A 23,517-nucleotide genomic window follows, 5' to 3' on the forward strand; every position below is an offset into this window, starting at 1 on the left:
GCCCCCACCCGCAAAACGCAGAGCAGCAGGAAAGGGCCAAGCTATTGTTCCCCACACAAGCATTTGCCAAGGTGAAAATAAAAGCAGCAGGCTTTTTCAAAGGGTTGTTGCTGTTTTTAAATGAGGCTGAAGAGCCATCAGTGAATGAAAAGGATCATATTTATTCATCTATTACACTTCTATACTGTCCAGGAGCCAAAGCTCTCTGGACAGCTCACAAAAATTAAAGCCCTAAAATACAACATGATAAAACCATCTAAAACCTTTAAATGTTTAAAACAGAAATAAAAAAAAACAAGTAAAAGCCAGAGCAATAGCCAGCAGCAGTGTAAAGATCTAAACCCACAATATCACATGTGGACATGACAGCTTTCCCAAAGGCAACAAAATCTGGACTTCTCCCCGCCACAAGCTTGAGAAAGAAAGCCCCCCCGGCCCCCGCTCCATTATGTGAGAAATGTAGTCAGCCTGGATTTCCTAGAAGCAACCAGGGTGGGCTGTGTCAAGAGAGAACCCCTCAAGTCCAACTGAAGCTTCTGCAAAGTTCTGGCTGGTTCACCAAGAAGCAGTCACTGGAGAGCTCACTGCAGCTAGGCCCGAAAGGAACCCCTCCCAAATCAGATCCATGTAGCCTGAGCTACCTGATCTGTACACTAATAGTAACCTGAGTCACAGAGGTATGAAGGAGAAAAATTAAAGCAGGAACAGAGTACACTTGCAAAAATGGAGGGACTATGAAAGGAGCAGCAGCTTATGCATCTTACTGAATGAGTTTGTGTGTGGCACACAAAAGGTCTATAATGGATCATCTCCTTTACAGTCCATAAGCTACTTGCATTACCAAATAGCAAACAGATCTCAACTGAACCAGAAAAAAATGGATCCAGAGCTGCATATTCATGAGGAGACCTTCCACCATTGCAGCTCTGGTGGTGGGGGACGGGGCAGGGGGCAGGGCAGGCAACATTGGGACAAAGCAGTGCGCAATTTACCAGGAATAGAGAATGAGGTTTCCACCAATGTTTGCAGGCACCACTTAGCCAGAATAATCACCACCGCTCATCAAAATCTGTACTCAGTCACTAATGCAGCTCAACTCAAATTGGTCTTTAGCTGTGGCTCCAGATGAGGCCAGAGTACATCTGTACATTTGCTTCAATGGAGCAAACCAGAGCCTCTGTGGTCACTATGAGAAACTCTGGATTAGGGCTTTTCTGCTAATGTGCTAGTGGGCTATCAGTTGTGTAACAACGCACAACCAAGCCGTAACTCCAAACAGGAGAGCCAATAAGTAATTGGTAAGCACACTTCACTGGAGTCTGCTTGGAACTGTGTCAGCGCCAGATTGTTGTTGGAGGTCTGCATTCTGGGATGCCCTCCTCAGAGACTGGTGCTGACACTACAATCTCTCCAGTGCAGGGTGGTTAAGAGCTTTCTGTTTACCCAGGCATTTTAAAGGGTTATGTGGTCTTAATCTCCTTGTGGTTTTTATCATTTTTTGCTGCCCGTTAGTCTGTAATTGTTATGAAGGATATTGTTTTATTGTATTTGCTTAAATAATTTGTGCATGGGTTGGATCCAGATTTAGGTGTATGCAGCAGGGCTGGTGGAAAGGACTTTCCTGGCCCCTCCTCCCCAGGGCAGCCACTCCAGTCCACTGAAAATACTGCACAGAAAGCCAAAAGCTGCCTCCGCCCAATTTGGGGGGATCCCTCCCTTCTCCCTCAGTCCCCTATTCCACAGCCTACCCCATTCAGCTTCCCCTGACCCACTGAGTAGTGTTTTCAGGATGTGTCTAGAGGGGCTGTTGCGGGGAGGAAGGTTGCATGTGCCTATGGCTCTTGTACACTGCACTGAGATCCACTGGATGAACAGTGGTTTAGTAATAATAAATAGTTCACAAGGTACAAAATGCCCTTCTTTGCACAATGGACAGCAAGAGATTATGACTGTGCAGAAACAGCATCACGCTGGCCATGCAACTGCTCTGGAGGTGAAGAGTTAAGAATGGAATCTCACTCAAATTCCAAATTTCATGGGAAGGCAGTATCAGATTTCAGAATGGTCTAATTTTGGTTTTCCCTCTACACAGGCCTCTATTCGCCACCCAAAAATAAATCCCTGGCAGAAGTAGCTTTCACAAGTGGAGCTGCTCCATTGCCAGTACGTGACTTATTGTGAACTTGGGTAAACCTAAACCTCGAGAAAGAAGGTGTGGACTGCTCCATCCTGAAGCTGCACCTTAAAGCTGCATCATTTCAAGGTAACCAAAGTCCTCTGAACAGACAGCTTTTCCCCACTGCTCAATTTGCTCCCCTCAATTCTTACCAAGATCCCCGCCAGAGTCTCTTCCATGGACTGACATGACTTCAGGAAGTACAAAATCAGTCAGGCTGACAAATCCATGAGAGAACTAGGAGTTAGGAAGTCAACAGCTCATAAACTCCCAACAACTCGCTCCTCGTTCCTTCCAGGATGCTACAGTTGGTTCCAAACTCCTCATTTGATACAAATCTGCATGGATGGACTAAGAATGAAACTGATGTTTATATGCTGTGTATCCCAACATACGTTTTACACTATGCCGTATCATACATCCTCATGACTTGAAGACCACTCCCTTTGAGTGGCACAAGCACTCTCTTTGGTCAAATGCATAGGTTTTGCACAAAACAGTTTAACATAGGATGTCCCAGACCCCAAGCCCACCCACAAACAAGGAACTGAGGATTTTACATTAAAATAAGGTCCAATGCTCTGTGCTTGCAAAAGTTGCTGTCAAGTGTGCTGCCCACCCCCATGCTATTATGGGTATAAATTAATAAGGATCTGGGGATATGCACCCTAAAATAAGCTTTGGGCTATCCCAAATCCTGCACCCACCCCAAGGATAGTCTTCGTCCTATGAGACACTGTTGCAGGACAATTCTCTTATAAAGGTACTATATTTAGAAGAATTCCTCATCTCAGCATCATCAGACGAAAGCTTCACTTATCAGGCAACAAATTCAATAGTATCTCAAACTGGGTGTAGTATACTCTCTGCTAAAAAAAGTAACTGGATAAAAACATCGAAATTCTGCCCCACAAAAAGCCAAGTTACACAACCTGAATACATAAGTGAAATCAAGTATATATTTTGCATAAAGTATTCTTCCGCTACCCATGTAGAGAGGTGAGGAGCAATGAACCTGCCGCTCCCCTAACCCAGCGAGCCCTTCTTAGGGCTCCCTGCCTCTGTTTTCACTAGGCATTGTCCACATGCTTTCCAGCTCTTCTGTGCAGCCACAAGGGCTAGAAACTGACTGTTTCCCAAACCGCAAAATATAAGATTTCCAGGCTGTGGAGTGCAGCACCTGCTACCTTAGAAACTATGATTCTGGAAGCAAAGTATACACACAGCTGTAATTGAACTGGCTATCAGCAAGAGAGGTGGGGAAAGAGGCTCCCATCTTTAGGCTGTGGCTTAATCAGGCTGCAATTTTAGCAGCTACTTTGAGAGCTGGGGGGAGCAAAGAACTGAGGGGAAAAGGAGCCATAAGCACCCAAACTCCTATTGAAGGTTGCTACTTTTTTTTTTTTTTTACAGACAGGAACTCTGTGCCTTTAACAGGCAGAAATCAACAGGTAAGATTTTCCCAGCATTGAGATGTAGTGGTGGGAAAATTTCACGTGCTGGTATCTGCCAGTAACACAGCTGCTAAAGGCACAAAGCCCCAGTCTACTGAAAAGGTGGCAACCCTACCAGATTTCCTCCGCCCCCCCACAAAAGAAAGAACAGAAAAGAAAGGGAGGATGCATATAGGGCCCCTGCAGCCTCCACACAGGATGCATTGTGGCAGAATCAATTGTTTTCCCACCGGCTAGTGCTCCAACAACGATTCCCAGGTTCGGCTAGTGATGTCATGGCAACATCACATGCAAGTTTCTAGTAGTGAGGACTTCCATTTATCTCCTGATAACTATCTCCTCCCCAGAATTAAAGCTCACTGCAAAAGCTGCATCTCTTCACATGCACTTCATTTTTATATCCTGCTTCAATACTGCTTGCTAACAGCATCTCCGTCAACCACCAAGACATAGTTATTCCCATGTTACAGCCAATGCAAACCAAGAGCTGATGTGACAAGAATCAAGAAACAGATGGGGCATGTGTGTGCCTGGCTCCCTTTTTTACTCATGCAAGTGGTAGTAACTGGAGGTCCAAAACCTCAGACATGGTATGCAGATTGCACACTCTCTGAGCAGGATCACCACAGCACAGTGATGCTCTGCACAGCACCTGGCATGTAATAGAGCATAGCCCTTCTCCATCTCTCCTTCCCAGAATAGTGGTGGTCCTGCCACCCTAGTCTAGTCCCTAGCTCTGAAAACTGGGGAGTGAGCAACAACACAGGCACACCCCCTACTCCCCCTCTGCAACTGTCTATTTGTATCTTTAAGATCAACGTTCCTTCACATTCTTTATGCCCCCCTCTCCAAAAGTGGGGGATGCTTTACCAGAAGCTGCAGATTCCCACACTCCTGTCCAGTTAAAATGCTTGCTATAAAGAGGGAGGGCTAAACAGCAAGAAAGAATTCCAGAGTCAAAGCTTTTTTGCCATGTTTGGATTTTTTTTTTTAAAAGACACAAAATGCATTTCTAAATAAAGATACTTTGGCCTGTGCTTAATTTCATGGGAGAGAGGTCCTGGGGTTCAAGCCTGTCTGGGAACCATGTTTCTGACCTGCCTTCACCAAATCCTACATGTACAAGTTGACTGTAGTTAATCAGTGGTGAGGGGGGAAAGCACTCTGCACATTCTCTACAGTCTTCTTCTATTCCCATTACTAGTTCACATGATCTGGGTCTGAAAGGTCACATTAAAAAAAGAAAACAAAAAACAGTGCCTGGAACAAAGATGAACTAAGCAAGCACCATCTTTACCCAAGTGAAGGTTCCCCAAACAGAAATACACTGTTGACTTCTGCCTGCCCAGTCAGTTAGTAGACTCATTTTACCTTCCTGCCTCCCCTATTTGAACCAGCTCTCGGGAAAGGCAGCGCTTTAGCATCCTCAATCCAAGTTAAGCGCAACCCTGACAAAGTTTTCAGTGCTAGCACTCAGCTGTAAACAGCTAGAGTGGTGTAATAGCTCGGGAGTAGCACTATGGCTGGGTAGACCTAGGTTTAAGTCACTGCTCAGCCCTGAAGCTCACCTTAACTCAGTCACTGCTCAGCTTAACCTACCTCACAGGGTTGTTGTGAGCATTAAGGAGAGAATCGGGTGTACAGCCCTGAGCTCTTGATGGGACAGAAACGTAATAAATAAATAAAATAATGATGGAAGTAGTGATAGGATGCCTCTACGTGCAAAGTGAGTTACCCTCACCATGAATAGCCCAGACAAGCCTTTATATATCACTAGGCTCCTGCAAGTTCTCATTTCATTCAGTCTCACAATCTTCCAAAAAGCATTAGGTGATTTTACTGGCTGCAGGTAATTTCATTCCATCATTTAAAATCTGCACCTCCTTTTAAAGCCCCAATGTTTGGGTTAATTTTCTCATTGGACCAGCACTTTCTAACACATCAGATGCTGAACCTGAAAGTAATACTTCACAGCCTGACAGGCTGCTTTGCTAATGCCAGGTGACTTTGGAGACTGGTTGTTGGTCTCACATCGTGACAAGGTAGCCTCCTCAGACACACTCTCCATTATTATCACTTCACATATTTCCAGTCTCAGATGCAAAACAGGTTTGTAGCAGCTCAAAGCCGTCATTGAGGCTTTTGGATGCAGAGTTCTCCCAGCGTGCTTGCTATCTTTTTATGACACGCTCTTCTCCTGCTCTAACCCAGTGAAGTCCTTTTCAGGAATACTGCTCCTTCCAAGAGGAATGGTGCCCCTCCCTTCCGCTCTCAGCACACCATGATTTGCATCCATCCATCAGCACAAATCTTATCTAAGCATTTTCAGCTGCCATATACATTCTCTGGGGACCAAAGAAGAAGGGCGGGGGAATCAATAAGCTGTTCTCCCTGCCTGTATTTCTTCACCAATCTCTGAAGGGCACCAAGAAAAACAAAGCCCAGCAATTTTTCTCTCTTACCAAGCCAGCAGCTTGCAGACTGCTTTAAAAAACCTGAAGAAAATAAATTGGGTGCAAGATATTGGACCAGTGAGTTGGTTCAGGATATGGATACTTTAAGTGTCACAAGAACTCTTTGGCTGACAGAATGCAAAATACTTCAAAAATGCAAATACTGACACCATTTTTTCCCTGTGCCCTCCACAAACTAGCAGGGGGGGGGGGGGAGAGAGACAGAGAGAGAGAGAACAGCACAGAACAATGGAAATATGAAACAGCATTATCAATTCACACCTGAAGAAGTGTTTTGTGATACTTCATAGCAGGGGCATTGTTAGAACTCGCTCACCTGGGCACGGGCCCTGGATGTTTTTTGAGCTGTGCCCAGGATCTTTTGCACTGTCCTAATTGCCATTTTTTTTTACATTTTCCCATAGACTTGCATTGGAAAACAAAAACGGCCATACCTTTTCTAGTGCGTAGGAGAAATACATGAAATTTGGAGGCTTGGTAGCCCCCATGGGGCTGATTGAATATGCCAAATTTCAGGCAGTTGGGTCCAGTGGCTTTTGTGCTAGTCACAGGTGAGATTTGCTATTTTCAAGAAAATCTGTCAAAGTAAAGAGCTATAATTTTTTTGTGCTTCCACATAAATTCATGGAATTTTGGGACCTGGCCAAGCTGACTGAACCTACCAAATTTCAGAGAGTTATGTCCAACGGCTTTTGCACTAGCCATGCATAAAGTTTCCTTTTCTCAAAGTCTAAAACAAAAAGTAAAAACTGTCAAGCCACCCAGGGGATTAGAGATCCTAATCAGAAGGTGTTTAACGTGACCATTAGGAGGTCACTATCCCTAATCGCTGCTATAGGGTTTTTTTGAGGTGCAAAAAACCTCTCTCCCCCTACTTTTCTGCTCTTACATGCCCACTGTTGGGAGCTTGTCTGCAATGGAATTTTGAATCTGGGTGCAATCCTATGCATGTTCAGATAGAAGATATCTTACAACTCCCAGCATTCCTCAGCTGGCATGGCTGACTGGGGCATGCTGGGAGGTGTAGGACCTTTTTCTGTCTAAACGTGCATAGGATTGCACCCTTAGGAGCAAATTTCATGGAAGTGAAGCTTGGGCCAGACAGGCTACCAGGGCATCTCATACAGGACAGCATGATTTGAGATAGCTCAAAGCTTATGACTTGATGGGTGAAACTGATACTTGGTGGGATGACTCCCATGACTGGAATGCAACAATTGAAGGATATAACTTGTTCAAAAAGAACAGAAAGGGAGGTGGAGTTGCACTATATGTTAAAAATACATATCTCTGCACAGAAATACAGGAGGATGAGCTTGGTAGCCCCATCGAGAGCATCTGGGTTAAAATAAATGGAGCAAAGAATAAAAGGAACATGGTGGTCGGAGTCTACTAGTGATCACCTATTCAAAGAGAAGACAAAGATGAAACTTTTGAAAAGCAAATTGCCAATATTTCAAGGAAGCATGCTGTAGTAGTAATGGGGGACTTCAATTTCCCCGATATTTGTTGGGAGACAAATTCTGCAAAACATGGCCCCTCCAAGAAATTCCAGACTTGTGTTGCGGATAACTTCCTCTTACAGAAAGTAGAGGAAGGAACTAGAGGATCCACTATCCTTGACTTGATCCTAACCAAGAGAGATGACTTAGTGGATAAAGTAGCAGTTACAGGAACTCTGGGGGAAAGCGACCATGTTATACTTGAGTTCTTGGTTCTAAAGGAAGCACAAGCAGAGCGTAGCCAAATGTGTACTCTGGATTTTAGGAAAGCTGATTTTAATAAAGTCAGAACAATGATAAGTAAGGTCCCATGGTGAGCGACTCTAACAAGAAAAGGAGTCCAAGATGGGTGGGAGTTTTTAAAAAAGGAAATTCTCAAGGCACAATTACAAACAATTCCAACAAGAAGAAAAGGTGGAAGACAACAGAAGAAGCCAATGTGGCTTCACAAAAAGCTTAGAGATTACCTGAAAACAAAAAAGGACATATTGGAAGGAAGGCCAGGCGACAAAGGAAGAGTACAGGCAGGTAGCACAGAATTACAGGGATGGCGTCAGGAAGGCTAAAGCTGAGAACGAGCAGAGGTTAGCGAGGGATGCTAAAAGCAACCAAAGGTTTTCTTCAGCTACGTGCATAGTAAAAGACAGAGGAAAGAAAGGGTGCTTCAACTATTCAATGAGGATGGCAAAATGATAACAGATGACAAAGAAAAGGCAGAAGTGCTCAATTCCTACTTTGGCTCGGTCTTCTCCCAAAAGAGGGTCTATGACCCCCGTGGCAAAGGCGAAGTACAGGCTGAAGGGACAGGATTGCAGCTTGAGATCGATAGGCATATGGTCAAGGAACACCTAATTACTCTGAATGAGTTCAAATCTCCAGGGCCAGATGAATTGCATCCTATAGTAATAAAGGAACTGGCAGGAGAACTCTCAGAACCACTGTCTATTATCTTTCAGAAATCATGGAGGACGGGTGAAGTGCAGGAGGAAGGCTAATGTTGTCCCTATCTTCAAAAAGGGCAAAAAGGAGGAGCCAGGGACAGACCAGTCAGTCTGACATCAATCCCTGGGAACATTCTGTAGCAGATTATAAAGCAATCCATCTGTAAGCACCTTTAAGCAAACAATGCAGTGATTACTCGAAGCCAACACAGATTTGTCAAGTGAGAAGGATCTTGGAATTGTTGTCGATCACAAGCTGAATATGAGCCAACAACGTGATGTGGCTGCAAAAAAGGCAAATGCTATTTGGGGCTGCATTAATATATAGCTTCCAAATACCATGAAGTACTAGTTCCCCTCTACTCAGCACTGGTTAGGCCTCAGCTGGAGTACTGTGTTCAGTCCTGGGCACCACACTTTAAGAAGGATGCCGACAAACTGGAGAGGGTTCAGAGGGGGGCAATGAAGATGATCAGTGGACTGGAAACAAAGCCCTATGAGGAGAGACTGAAAGAAATGGGCATGTTTAGGCTTGAGAAGACTGAGGGGAGATAGGATAGCACTCTTCAAGTACTTGAAAGGTTGTCACTGAGAAGAGATCCTGGCCTTCCTCTCTATCATCCCAGAGTGCAGCACACAGAATAATGGGCTCAAGTTACAGGAAGCCAGATTCCAGCTGAACATCAGGAAAAACGTCCTGGCTGTCAGAGCAATACGACAATGAAACCAATGACCTAGGGAGGTAGTGGGCTCTCCCACACTGGAGGCCTTCAAGATGAGGCTGGACAGCCATTTGTCAGGGATGCTCTGACTTGGATTCCTGTATTGAGCAGGGGGTTCGACTCAGTGGTCTTGTAGGCCCCTTTCAACCCTACTATTCTATATTTCTAATAGGGATGTACAAATCCCTTACCCGGCTCCGCACTGGCCATCCGCAGTGGTGGGGGAGGCGCTCTGTCCCTCCCCTCGGAATCCTCCCCAGCCGGCTCTGCTCTGCGGCGGCTCTGTGGAGCCGCTGGCCAGGGCCGGCCGCAGCCGGAGTTCCAGCCGCGGCTGGGCTGCTGCGGCCGCAAATGGCAGCCGTCGTAGCGGCCACCATTTGCATCCTTGCAAGCAGCGGTGATAGGCTACATAAATATTTACGTAGCCTAGCATGGCAAAGAGCAGGGATGCAAATGGCGGCCACTACTCCATTTGCATGGCTGCCTTTACCGTGATAGGCTATGTAAATACTTACGTAGCCTATCATGGCAAAGAGCAGGGGCACAAATGGCGCAGTGGCAGCCATTTGCGTCCCTGCTCTTTGCCATGATAGGCTACGTAAATACTTATGTAGCCTATCACGGCTGCAAGAGTGCAAACGGCAGCCGCAGCAGCCCAGCCGCCGCCGGCAGGGAGACCAGCCGGAGCCGCTGCATCCGTCCCAGGTAAGTTCCGTCCCAGGTAAGTTCCGTCCCCGGGGGATTCCGTGGGGTGGCGGGGGGCCGTTCCGCCAGAGATTCCGGGGGGCCAGATTCTAAAGAATCCAGCCTCACTGGAATCCGTGGCAGAATTCTCTGACATCCCTAATTTCTAAACCTATTTGGGGGCTCACACCAGGCCCTTATTCATGTATATGTATTTTAGCAATTACTAGTGTAGGAGTAGCATGCTTGAGAGTGGTTTGATCCAAACCAAAGCACTGGGCTGGATGTGATGTTACAGAGTCCTGTAGGGGACAGTGCTCTGCTGGTGGTGGGGATGGCCCAAGGCTTAGTTCAAGGTGCAAACTTTCCAGGCCCTTACATTGGTTGTGCATTGAACAGGGTACAAGACCAGTCCAAGGAATTTTGCTGCCTGAGGCAGAGCAGCAAATGACCCCCCCCCAATGCACACACATATGTCAAGATGCATAGTACCAAAGGCCAGCCAAGTTATTTTGACACCTGAGGCAGGAGTTCCCACAAGCATATCTCCCACTCCACGACAGTAAAAATACAAGAATCATAAATTAAATAATTAAACCATTTGCTGCCCTTTCATGACACCCCAATATCAGCTGCCTGAGGTGGCCACTTCACTTTGCCTAACAGTAGAGCTGGCTCTGACAGTGTATAGAGTCAGAAAGGGGCAACTGGGAATTAGGAGCTAGAGCAGGTGTGGCCAACGTGTGGCCCTCCAGACATTTTGGCCTACAACTCTCATCGTCCCTCACCATTGGCTATACTGGCTAGGGCTGCTGGGAGTTGTGGAACAAAACATCTGGAGGCCACAAGTTGCCCACCCCTGCCCTAGAGAGGGGAACTGCACTGGCACTTAGACCCTGTAACCCTTTGCAGGCCCACCAGTGCAGTCAGCAGCCATCGTGAAACTCCAGCCTCCCAAAGGGCTTCTGCTTACAAATGTCTCGAGAGACAGAGGGCCACGAAGGCACTATCAGAAAATCAAAGAGCACAACAGTATAGACTGCTGATGGAAGAAAAAAGTGTATGCTCAGAGGTACTCATTAGTATTTCATATGGTATAAGGCGAATGGGGGCAGAAAGAGAGAAACTACTGCATGATACTTCAGACAAAAGAGCTAGACTTAGAAGTTAAAAGTTGCAAGATGCTGGGAGATTTTAGCTAAGACGTGACTGACTGTTTCCTTCCTCAACCTGAAATACAGTCATACAAAAGCCACAGGACATAGGGGTGTATGTTTCCAGGGAAGGGAAGAAGCAACCAACGCTTATTTACAGGAATAGTGGGGAAGTTATACTTTAAGGGCTGGGGCCGGGCTGGGCAGTGTTTGTGAAGACCAAGCTTAGAGGGGCTTCATTTGAGACAGGGCTCATATCTGGGCTTCGTTCTGAAAACTTTCCTCAGTTTGCCCTTTGTTTTCTGTCTGTCTCTGGATCAAATTCTTAGGAAACAAATGTGAGAGTGCTAATTTTGAGATGAGCCCTGAAATGTAACTGAATTTATCAAGAATATGTGAAGTAATAACAGAAGAGGGAGCATGAACAGAGGGCTTCCCTGACCAACAGCAGCCAACCCCCCCCTGCCGCTATCAGGGATCATGAATTCAACTTCGGGGCAGGCTGGCAATCCAGCCCATCCTAGAAATTAAAAGACAGAACATTTCTGAAAAAAAGCACTTGCAGCGAAGGGTAACAACCTAACTCTAAGATGCACTGTATTTACACTGTATTTGTCTGCACTTCTGCTACATGCTGCCTCAGGAACCTGTGTGTTTCGCCCAAGGCAAGAAACAGATCAGAGTTACAGCCACCCTTTGTGTTTTCAGAAAAGGAGAACAGCCATTGCTTCTGCTTTCCAAAGTGCATTGTTAGGTGTAATCCGATACCTGCAACACTGAGCCCCTGACTAATTCTTTAGACTGCAAATCTCCATTTTGAGACTGCGTCTATCTATACTGCAGGCCTCTGAATTATGGTATTACCCAACTGTGGATTTTTTTTTGGGGGGGGGGGGTTCCCTCATGGACCAACACGTTTTGGTTCTATTTATTTATTTCCACCATTACACCTGTTTCACTCTTGCTGCTAGCTTTAGGACAGTTGCAAGATAACAGCAGTAAAGCATTTGAGAATCCTTTAAAATAGAGAAACAGAATAGCAACTGCAAATCCAAAAGCAGGAAGCCCAAACATTGCTTCCCCATTCCAGGCTACAGTACCTGCGGGGAAATCAGTTAAGTGGTAACATCAATAATTCCTATACTTCCTTGTAGTTTCTGTGTTCAGAAATGCTCCCATTCAGTTACTTTGGTCAGATTACCAAAAACAAAACAAAGCAAAATTCAAATTACAGGGGTCATCTATGCCAAGCAAGCCAAGAGCATTACAGCTACCTTGCTGGGCCAGACTGAAAGATCTTCTACCCTAGAGCTCTGGAATTAGTTTCCGAGTTGGGATGGGGTAGGAGGCTTTGACATTGTTTTACTACTAGCAGCCCCTTCCTGGCTGCAGGGCAGGCTGCATTTGAAAGGGAGGATGATTTCAAAGGCACCTCACCAGGCGGTATGTGTATATTGGTGTTCAAAGTCAACCTTTCCACTAGACTAGCACAAGCCCTTGCATGAGCTGGAGCCACTCTTTGGATCCCAGTCCTGCCTCGTGTTGGTCTGCCAGATGCCTCCAGTGAAGCTCACGCACAGGGCTCAGTTGCTCATTCCCAACATCTGGTAAACAGAACTATCCTTATCTCTAAGCACAGTTTTCAGTCATCAGCACATATGGCTAACAGACACTGCTAGACCCACCCTCCAGGAATGTGTTGCAAGCCTAGCTGAGTCCACTATCATTACTAAGCATTTCTATAGCACTTTTTACTTGGCCAGACTGCCAAGTCTTTGACTGCAGCTCACTAGCTGAGCTATATTAGCCACTGAATGTTTCCCAGCTTTGGACAATGCTTGTGTTTCTGTTCAATGCTAGAAGATGCTGAAGCTTTGTTATCACCACTCTGGCCTCCCACGGCAGGAGACCTGTTTGCTTGCTTCCTCCTCCCACAGCCAAAGGAAGAGACGTTCTTTTCTCTACCCAGACAGAAGAGTCTTTCTGCAGCCTCCCAAGAAGCCACCAGTAATTTTGCCACAGCTGCACTGCACACAACAGAGCCCTTTGCACAATCCAACAAAGCAGATGAAAGACACTGTGCCAAGGGAAGGGTTTGACTATGCCAATCACGATGCTGTAATAAATGCAAAGCTGAAGCCGAGACAGAGCAAGGGAGCACCGGCAGTTCAGATGATCCTTCTCCTACCCTCAGAACCAGCAACATTTATCCCACACATCATTGTGGTTAAGCACTGCAGCTGCTGCTACTGCTCTGTAGCATCCAGGCCCAAGCGCAGCAGGTTTTTCCAACATATGGAAAACCAGAAAGAAAGGCTTGGGAGTTTTAAACATAGAAGGCAAAATGTGAAAAGGCAACGAGGATGAGCCCAAGAACGGCCTTAAGAGAGCTGCCTACAAGTCCTTGGCACAAAGTAAATAGTTTCTTTTTGCATGTAAGGAAATAGTAAATTGGGCCTTCCTCCCTCACACGCCTCCCATGGCTCACTTTTCTGCTTCGGTGGCTCACTTTTCTGCTTTGTTCTTTCCTGGCCTCTCTCAGAATCCCAGAATGCATTCTGTGCCCTCTCAATGGTAGTTTTAATCAGGTGGTAGCAGGAAACACACAAAGGCACAGACTAGAGAAGATATCAAGGCAGTGTTTGAATTATGGGGGAGGGGGGAGGTCCGGAGGCCTTAATGAAATTTCTGCAAAATCATGCTCCTTTTAGCCTTCTAAAACACTGGTACATAAGGGGATTGACAAAAAATGTTAAGGGGTCCACCTGCCCCTGTAATTCAAACACTGTTTCAGGGTGGAACCCAGAGAGATTTATTTGCGGCATTCTAGTAAAGATAAACAGTTTTATATAAGATGGGATTTGAGGCCAGGTTCAGCACCAGAACTCAGCAAGGCTCTGGAACAAGTGTACTTTGAAAGTATGCAGAAAATCTTTCCCTCAGTGCCAACTACTTACAAGGAGTTCCTAAAATAAATGGTTTGATTTGCACCAGGGTTACAATAGTTCAACGCCAGAATTAAAGTGCCGGGCCTTAACTCTGAAACAAATGAAGTCATAAGAAAGAGCACAAGCAGAATGTCTTTCTGTTACTGCATTTGAAATTAGGGAGAAAAGTGTTTCCAGAGCACAGGGCATGATCTCTGGACAGGCTTGAGGTGAGAAAATCCAACAACTGATGCAAAGAGAATGCTGGAAAACATAATAGTGTAACTACAGATTGCAATTTCTGGGGCTAAGAGGAAAAGGGGATCTAAAAATCCTTTGTGGCAGTGGAGGCAAGATGAAAAGTCTTGACAATCATTTAGCTAATGTGCTGTTATAACTATAAAGAAAGGGAAGTATCTCTGAACACATGCAAAGAGCATTTTTTCCTAACCAGGTAATTCTAATCAGTGAGAAAAACTGTTAGGGAAAAGTGTATGGCTTCCAAGTATGCTTAAACACAGCCATTTTTAAAAGATCAATATCTTGGGAATGGTAGTCAAGGCTTCTTGAATCACTCAGCTCTCCCCCTCTCCTGCAAAGTGAGGGTGCATACATTTGAATGAACAGAAACACAGCAAAAAAGCAACAACCCCTCAACTGGGGCAGGCAGAATTCACACAAATGCAAGTTCCAGTATCTTCCCCTGACAGGAGCCATAGGGCTAAACTGGAGTTTAAGACTAGATCCTACCAAGGGCAAGCTCTCTGTTTCTCCCCACTTACCTGAAGTGTCCCACATGTTAAGTTCAATGCGCTGCTTGTCAATCTCAAAACTGGCAGTGTAGTTCTCAAATACAGTGGGGACATAGTTCTGCAGAGGAGGAGCAGTGGGAGACAATATAATGCATGAAACCAGAGTGAGATGTACTATTCATTGGGAAGGAAATATTCTCAGTTAATTAAAATGAGCATTTCTGGTGCTCAAATTTTCCTGGGATACATTTCCTCCTAATTTGAGATATGTTGGCCCTGGCTGTGTTTACTTAATAGCAAACAAGAGGCCCTCTGCACATGCGTAGAAGCACTTGTCCAAGGACTGAGCCCAGGCATTAATAATAAGTTCTGGGGCCTTGAAAAACCCATTAGTCCCTCTGTGGTGATTTTCATTCCTCAACGGCGGGCGGGCGGGCAGGCAGGGCATCCCCCCCTGCTTCCTGTTCCTGATATCTTGACTCCTCCACCAGCTCCCCAGTTCCAGGGCTGGCCTGCACGCCCCTGGAGTCTCCTTCCAGTTTTCCCCTACCTGAATCCGGCTCCCTAAATCATCACTTCAAGCTCCTAGTCCTTCCCCACCGGTCTCAAATTCCCTCCTAAGTCTACCCCCTCCATGCTGTTACTCTAACCATAAAGTCCCCTCGAACCTCACCACTGCACAAGAAATCCCTTCCAGGGCTGCCCCCTTTGCCCCCAGCTCCATGCGCAGCCCGCCTCTCCAAGCGCCCCACTCTCCCTCCCTTTCCTGTGCCCCCCCCATCCCACAGTGCGGCTTTGGAGGCTGCGCCCACCCCGAGTCTGGGTCTCGAAAGAGGCACATGAAGCGCACTCCTCCTGGACCCCCGCTCCCCAGTCTCCGGCTGCACCCCTAAAGCAGGCCATCCCCTCGGAAGCCGCCCCAGACTTGCCTGCGCCCCACATCCCTCCTCTGCTCAGCCCCACCGCTCGCCTGCACGCCCGGACCCCGTCCACGGCTCGCGCGCGCCCTCTCCGCCTCCCACTGCAGCAGCCCCCTTCCCACGCCAGGGGCTGCCTGCGCACCTCGACGGCCTCCCGCCCGGGTTCAGCCGCTGTCCGCTGTAGGACCCCCTCCCCGATCTACAGCGTGCCCTTCCCAGCCCCGACTGGCTCCGCCGGCGCCCTGGCTGCGCCCCGGCTTCTCGCGCCCGGGCAGCCCTCGACCCTCCTCCGGCGCCTCGAGCCCTCCGTCCAGCCGCCCGCGCTGTCCAAGGCAGGGCTGCCTGCCGCCGCGCGGCTGCCGCGACTTTCTCCGGCTGCCCGAGCCCCCCGCACCTCGGGGTAGCTGTCCTTGGCGAAGACGTGCAGCAGCGCCGTCTTGCCGCACTGGCTGTCTCCGACCACCACGATCTTGCAGCGAGCCAGCTGGCTCTCCATGGCGCCCTCGCGGCGGATTAAGCGACGGGCGCGGCGCGCTGCCTACCAGCTCCGACGCGACACCATCCCCCGCCCGCCCTGGCCCGGCTCCGGCGCCGCTTCCCGGCTCCGATGCCGCACCCCCGCTCCGCCCGCCGGAGCCCCCTCGCCAGTGGTCCTGGCGCGCCCGGCAGTGCGCCCCGTCGCCGGGGGGGGCGCTGCTGAGTGGACGATCCCGGCCAGCGCCGAAAGGGCCTCGGCCCTGCGGAAGGATCGCCGCCGCCGAACCGCTGGCAGCCGAGGGCTGGGGCCAGCACCGGCCCCTCCGCCGAGAAACTAGACGGCGGAGGCTCCCCTCCCACGCAGGAAGACGCGTCTCTCCAGACCTGAGCTGACGTCTCTCCCTTCACCGGCCTTTGTAAAGCCAGGAGCCGCCGCTTCCAGAGAGACAGAAGTTCACCCTCCTAGGCGCGCACGCGCGCGCACACACACTTTCTATTTTCCCCATCAGAGTTCGGGGAATGTGAGCACTTCCTGCTAAAAGCCTCACTTTTTTGTTGTTCAAATCTCACTTTTGAAATCCTGTATTCTAGTCCTGGAATTAATTTCCTCAAGATGCTTCGCTGAAACGAGTAATTCACACACGGCCAGAGAGGCAGAACTGGCTTCGCACCCCCACCCCCACCCCGCTCCACTTTTCTTTGGCACCAAATTTGGAATTAAAAAAAAAAAGTCAGTAGATTGCCAAGGTGATTCACTAATCTGAGTAAGCCAAGTCAAAAGTAATTACTGGATTTTAAAAATTAGCTATGATGTTCATGTTAAATGAGAATGGGAAAACTTGTTCATCTTTGTCTTTGCTTCAGAAATGTTTACTTCTTTTGGATTGTTTGAAATGGCCTATGGCTATTGGCAGTAAATGTGCACTGTATTTTCTTCTTTCTTTCTTTCTTTCTTTCTTTCTTTCTTGCAATTAAATTTTTAGCCCTCATTGTGATGCTTTAGTAGGAGTCTAAAGCAGGTGTGAGAAGCATGTGACCCTCCAGACGGCGTTAGATTGCAACTCCCATCAGCCCTGGACAGTGTAGTCCATAGGGAGGGGTGCCGAGAGTTGCAGTCCAGCAGCAACTGGAAGGCCATCAGTTGCCCACCCAGTCTGCTCAATATTCTCAAAAGAAAGGGGGCGGGGTGGGTGAGAATGTCACAATCCCAGCCTCTCTGCCCCAAAGCGATTTCACCTGATTCTTGGCCTAAGGGAGGGCTCGCTTCCTTGGTGTCCAGCTTTATCTTTAGCCCAACAATTCCAAGAATTCACAAAAGCCAAGAGAGTGTAGTAGCTCAGAAACTGGGCATATTCCCAATATTCAAACAAATTCCAGAACAAAGGTCTCGCTTCACTTTTAAAAGTCCCAGTATTCTACATATGCTTAGAATCATCGGGAGAGCACTTATCCCCAAATGACAAATAGCAAGCAGAGTCTTGCCCCACACGGATTCTTCCACAGTGTCTCCCCTAGCCCCTCAGCAAGTGTGCCAGGATGCCTCTGAACCCCTCAGCAAGTCTCCATTATTCATGTAGTCTGCCTTTATTGCCCAAAGCACTCACCCCTGATTTAGCCCACTGCACAGAAGTCAAAAGGGGCAATTCCCCAGCAGAATCCAGTCCAAATGCCTGCCAGGATTGGTCCTATTTTAGTGCCTTGTAATGATGTTTATTAGGGAACTGCAGTATTTATTGCTAATCATGCTGCTTAAAAGCATTCTAAGTGCAGCCCGGATGCATTATGAATGCTTAAGAATTGCCTTTTTATCTGAGGCAAATAGCAAATCCCACTGGAATATGTGGAGGAGGAAGAGGGGAGGAAACAGGTTCTCTTACCATTAATTTCATTTCATTTATCCAACACTTTTTAATGTCAGATTGCTTCACACTATCAGTTGTCTTCACTCATACAACGGCCTTGTGCTAGGAGGCCTTGTTTTATTATTTTCATGTATTTATTTAGTATATTTATTTTCCGCTTTTCCTCCATCATGGAACTTATGGTGGCATAAATGGGGTTCCCAGGCAGCCTCCCGTCCAGGTACTGGCCAGCTCTAACCGGCTTAGCTTCAGCAGGGTAGCTTAACTTTACGGGCCAAAGTGGGTTGTAAAGAGTAAATAGCAGGTGTGGAGCCTCATTTCTGTTGGGACCCCAGTGAGGGGGTAGGGGGCTTTAACCCTTTGCTCCTGCTGTGGTTCTGATCTGGGCCATGACTGCTATTTGCATTGGAAGAAAAGCTTACACTGGCATGAATGGGAGTTTTTCTTCCAGTGTAAGTAGTGGGGGTAATCCAGATTGGGACTGCATTGAGGGACAAAGTGTTAAAGTCCCTGTTTCACACACACACACACACACACACACACACCAGTCAGAGTCCTGAACCAGATTTTTTTGGGGGGGTAGGACGGGATGGGACTCAGCTGCTATGTATTTTTTTAAAAACGTATCTAGTTTGGACTTGGCTTCCTTGAAACCAGATTTTAGCTGCAGAATCCATTTCAGGTTCTGGGACATAGCCCCTGGAACTCATAAAGTAGCTATTGATTTTTTTTTTTAAAGCATGCCTTTGAATATGTGCAGAATGTCTTATACACTGTACTAGGCAACCAGCAGCTGGTTTGAAACTCAACATTAAAAAAACTAAGATCATGGCATCTGGCCCTATCACTTCTTGGCATATAGAAGGGGAAGAAATGGAAGCTGTGACAGATTTTATTTTCTTGGGCTCCAAGATCACCACAGACGGTGACTGCAGCCATGAAATTAAAAGACGCTTGCTCCTTGGGAGGAAAGCTATGGCAAACCTAGACAGCATAGTAAGAAGCAGAGACATCACCTTGCCGACAAAGGTCCGTCTAATCAAAGCTATGGTTTTCCCAGTAGTAATGTATGGCTGTGAGAGCTGGACTATAAGGAAGGCTGAGCGCCGAAGAATTGATGCTTTCGAACTGTGGTGCTGGAGAAGACTCTTACGAGTCCCCTGGACTTCCAGGAGGTCAAATCAGTCAGCCCTAAAGGAAATCAACCCTGACTGCTCATTGGAAGGACAGATACTGAAGCTGAAACTCAAATATTTTGGCCACCTAATGCGAAGAGAAAACTCTCTGGAAAAGACCCTGATGCTGGGAAAGACTGAAGGCAAAAGGAGAAGGGGACGGCAGAGGATGAGATGGCTAGATAGCATCACTGATGCAATGAATATGGACCTGAGCACGTTCCGGGAGAGAGCGCAGGACAGGAAGGCCTGGCGTGCTATGGTCCATGGGGTCACGAAGAGTCGGACACGACTGAACGACTGAAAAACAACCCTCTTTCCTTCTCAGAAAGCACAGCCCATTTACAGAATGCAAGGTGCTGGCCTAAGTCACAGCCTCCGAGCTAGAACTGCTGCCTTGTAATTCCAGATCATGAGGGTGGGTGCATAGATCTGTGCACATGGCTAAAGGTCCTCAGAGCCCCTGCACATAATTGTCAGCAGGACAGAGATCCAGGATGCTGTTTTGCCTTACTTCCACTTAAAGCCAACAATCAAAATCTCTCTTCTAAATGGCAGAACACCTTCTCTGGCTTCTACCACTCCTACCCAAAAGGAAAGGCTTCCTGCCACTGCATGAGAATGCTGGCCCTCCTGCTCAAATGCACTCACCACCTTCTCAGTCACCATGGCCAAAAACGTTTGGGATTGGCCTTGTTACAAAGTATGCTTTAATTTACATGGACATGCATATCACATACATATACACCATAAACATACCTGAGGGATCTTTTGGCGTTGATCTGGGCGCTTAGGAAAACTTGATACCCCCCAAAAGTTGAGAGAGCCAGAGACCACAACAAGGTCTTTGAAAGCAATTCTTTGATTTATTAAAGAAGAATTTAAAATGAATTAAAATCACACATCAGGGGAATTAGAACTATACATACATTTGGGGAATTAGAATCATACATTAATGCTCAGGAGGTTAAAGATAAGCATTTTTAAGAAGGAAGGAAGGGAAAGGGGGGGTTGCTCTTCTGAGCAGAAAGGATGGAAGGAGTCCTCTTTCCTTCTTTCCCTCACTGTTGTTCTATGAATTCGGGTTGCTGTTTTTATCCTTTTTCTCTCAGGATGTAGTAATCTGAATAAAACAAGTCTTTCTTTCAAGATTACTCAAGGATGCTGGAAAATGGATTTTTAGGTGTCATACATTAAGGGAAGAAAGAAGACAATGGGATTCTCTTTCTTTCTTGATGTGAGGAAAGGATGGGAGTTGATGGGTGCATATTTCTGGCTTTCACCGGTCCAGGTGAGCAAGATAGCCAGGGGGATTTTGGTGATGGTCTTAAGCAAAGGTGACAAAAGAGTCGTGTAGGCATGCTCGAGCCTCGTGTGGCGCAGAGTGGTAGGCGGCAGTACTGCAACTGAAACTCTCCCCATGACCTGAGTCCAATCCCAGCAGAAGCTGGGTCTCGGGTAGCCAGCTCAGGTCAACTCAGCCCTCCATCCTTCCGAGGTTGGTAAAATGAGTACCCACCTTGCTGGGAGAAAGGTAGTCACGACTGTGGAAGGCAATGGCAAACCACCCCGCTAGTCTGCCATGAAAATGCTAGCGCAAGCAGCATCCCTCTAGGGGTCAGTAATGACCCAGTGCTTGCACAGGAGGAACCTTTCCTTTCCTTCCAGGCATGCTTGCTTACACAATATTGGGTTTCTTACAGCTTTAAAAGGCATTGGATTCTTTATTTTTCTTTCTATTTGGCTTAAACAGGAAGGTTAGAAATCAGCATAAAATATTTTCATGGTGGGGGCTTCTGTAGTTGTTGTCCTGAGGCAAGATCTGAAATCTGCAAGTGTTGACTGAGGAATTAAGGCAATCAGAGCACAGCGGCTGGCCAGAAAGTTTATGCAAGAAGTCTGCATCTCCTCTTGGGTTGTACAAGGCCTAACATCCTATGGGACCTGTTTTTCTGCCCTTCTCCAAGACCAAAAAAACTGTCCAGATACAGGCCACATTTTCCCAGATCAGCAGAATTTGGGGGTACTTCGTAACAGCCTGTAAGTGACATTTCACAATTTTAATTAGTAGAGTTATTTATTTATTAAAAGAGGGATGGGAGGGTCAGCTCTGAGCTAATATCTAGTAGGCTGAGTCATGGAGCAAAAGACAAAGAACTGAGTTTTACTATAATGGAAAATCTTAATTTGTCAAGGATGGGATGAAACACATATACACACATAAGAGCGATGTTGATGGAGTAGAGATTAAAATATTTTTGGCAGCTCCATTGGGACATTTATTAATGGATGAGCTGACAGATCCAGTTCCTTATTTCCCAAAACAGGTTAATCTTTCATGAATAAATGTTAGTGTTTTTCTGGCTGGAAGGAGATATAGCAACAATAAAGAGGTGGACATGATAATGGATTGAATGATTGTCACTCATAATCTTTATTATATACAACTACATGAAAATTAACTGGGGCTAAATGGGGTGTGGGAGGGGGCAGGGCTGGCCCAAGGCATTTTGATGCTTCAAGCGAAGGGCAGGATGGTGCCCCCTCCAAACTACCTACAAAAAGTTGACCAAAGTGGCTGTTGAATCTTAACACTGGTGATGGGACAGCATCCTCCACCTTACCTGAGGACATCAGACCTCTCCCAGTCTCTTTGTGGAGATACTAAATAACATAAGGTCTAAGATGGAGTTCTCCGAGACACCATAGGCCAAAGGCCATGGTGTCAAATGGTAGTCCTCCAGCACCAGCTTCTGGACACAACCCTACAGAAAGGACTGGAACCACTGCAGTACAGTACCCCCGGGTCCCAACCCAGTCTGGTCCAGAAGGCCACCATTGTCGATGGTATCAAAAGTCACTGTCAAGTCCAGGAGAAGTAAGAGAGGTGCACTCCCCTCATCCCACCCCGATTCTGGAATAGGTAATCAACCAAGGTGACCCAAGATACCTCATATCCTGTCCAATTGAAATGGCTCCATATAATCAGTATCATCCAGATGTGTCTGGAGTTTCAAGGCTACCACCTTCTCAATTCCTGTGGCCAAAAATGGTACGTTTGGGTCTGGCCTATAATTTCCCAAGTCTACTGAGTCAAGGGACAGTTTACCATGTATCCCAGAAGGAAGGCCTTAGGAGGAAAGTCTGTGGGGACAGGCTGTAGTTGTGAGGGGAAAACGTTCTGCTCATGCTGAGACTTTTATATATTATACATTACTTCCTGTTTTACGTCATTACTTCCTCCTTGGATGCAGAGGTTTATAATAACTACCACCTGGCAGTGCAGCAAGTTGCTTGAGAGGGTGGTCAGCTACAGGTGTTCTTGGAGGGTACTAATTGTCTAGATACATTTCAGTCTAGGTTCCAGCCTGGTTATAGAATGAAATTGGCCTTGGTAGCCCTGATGGATGGCCTTTATCGGGACAGGGACAGAGGGGGTGTGACTCTGCTACTATTACTTGACCTCACCGTAGCTTTTGATATGATTGGTCATGGCCTCCTCCTGGATCACCTCTGTGGACTGGGGGTTGGGGCCACTGTTTTGTGGTGGTTTTGCTCCTATCTACAGGACAAGTTCCAGAGAATAGTATTAGGACTGTATGTCAGCCCCCCGGCAGGACAGGGGGTACCATCTTGTCTCCAGTGCTATTTAATATCCATATGAAGCTGTTGAGTACAGTCATTAGGGGATTTGGGGTGAGGTGCCATCAGGATGCTGATGACACCCAACTCTATTTCTCCATTGCATCTGAACCAGGAGAGGCCATGCACAGCCTAGAATAGTGCTTGGATGCAGTCATGGGCTGGGTGGGGGCCAATAAGCTGAATTCCAATAAGACAAAAGCACTGTGGGTTCCCATGTCCAGGTATTAGGGGAATTACCAGGGACTGTACTCCCCCTGGAGGAACAGGGTCACAGTTTGGGGGTGCTCCTGGATCCATCGCTGTCATTGGAGGCCCAAGTGACCTCCATGGCTTTGAAGCACCTACTACAAGCATAGGGTTGGTATGCCAACTGCATCCGTTCCTGAGCAGGGAGAGCCTGGCCTCTGTAGTCTGCGCACTGGTAACCTTGAGAATGGATTACTGTAATGCTCTTCACATGGGGCTGCTCTCAAGGCTGGTTTGGAAGCTGCAGCTCATGCGAATGCAGCAGCTCCATTACTGATGGCTGCTTCATTGCACAGATATTATGCCTCGGCTAAAGGACCTACGCTAGCTGCCAGTCTGCTACCAAGTTAGGTTTAAGGTGTTGGTACTACTTGTATACAAAGCCCTGTCCAGCTCAGGGCCAGGT

General features: G+C 47.1%; 1 protein-coding gene across 2 annotated transcripts in view; it reads right to left on the reverse strand.

The window, feature by feature from the left end:
• RND2 (Rho family GTPase 2) overlaps nt 1-16,277 on the reverse strand; it is a 32,623-nt gene extending 16,346 nt beyond the window's left edge. For both annotated transcript variants that reach the window (XM_084857297.1, XM_084857296.1), the window contains exons 1-2: nt 16,101-16,277; nt 14,817-14,904 (exon numbers count right to left, since the gene is read on the reverse strand). In XM_084857297.1, the coding sequence (XP_084713423.1) occupies nt 14,817-14,904; nt 16,101-16,202 (190 nt within the window). In that variant the 5' untranslated portion in view covers nt 16,203-16,277. The remainder of the gene's footprint in view (nt 1-14,816; nt 14,905-16,100) is intronic.
• Nucleotides 16,278-23,517: the final 7,240 nt, after the last annotated feature.

Source organism: Heloderma suspectum, chromosome 5 (genome assembly GCF_057233095.1).
Source record: "Heloderma suspectum isolate Gila_16-S chromosome 5, 16-S_ref, whole genome shotgun sequence".
In the NCBI taxonomy this organism is placed as follows: domain Eukaryota; kingdom Metazoa; phylum Chordata; class Lepidosauria; order Squamata; family Helodermatidae; genus Heloderma; species Heloderma suspectum.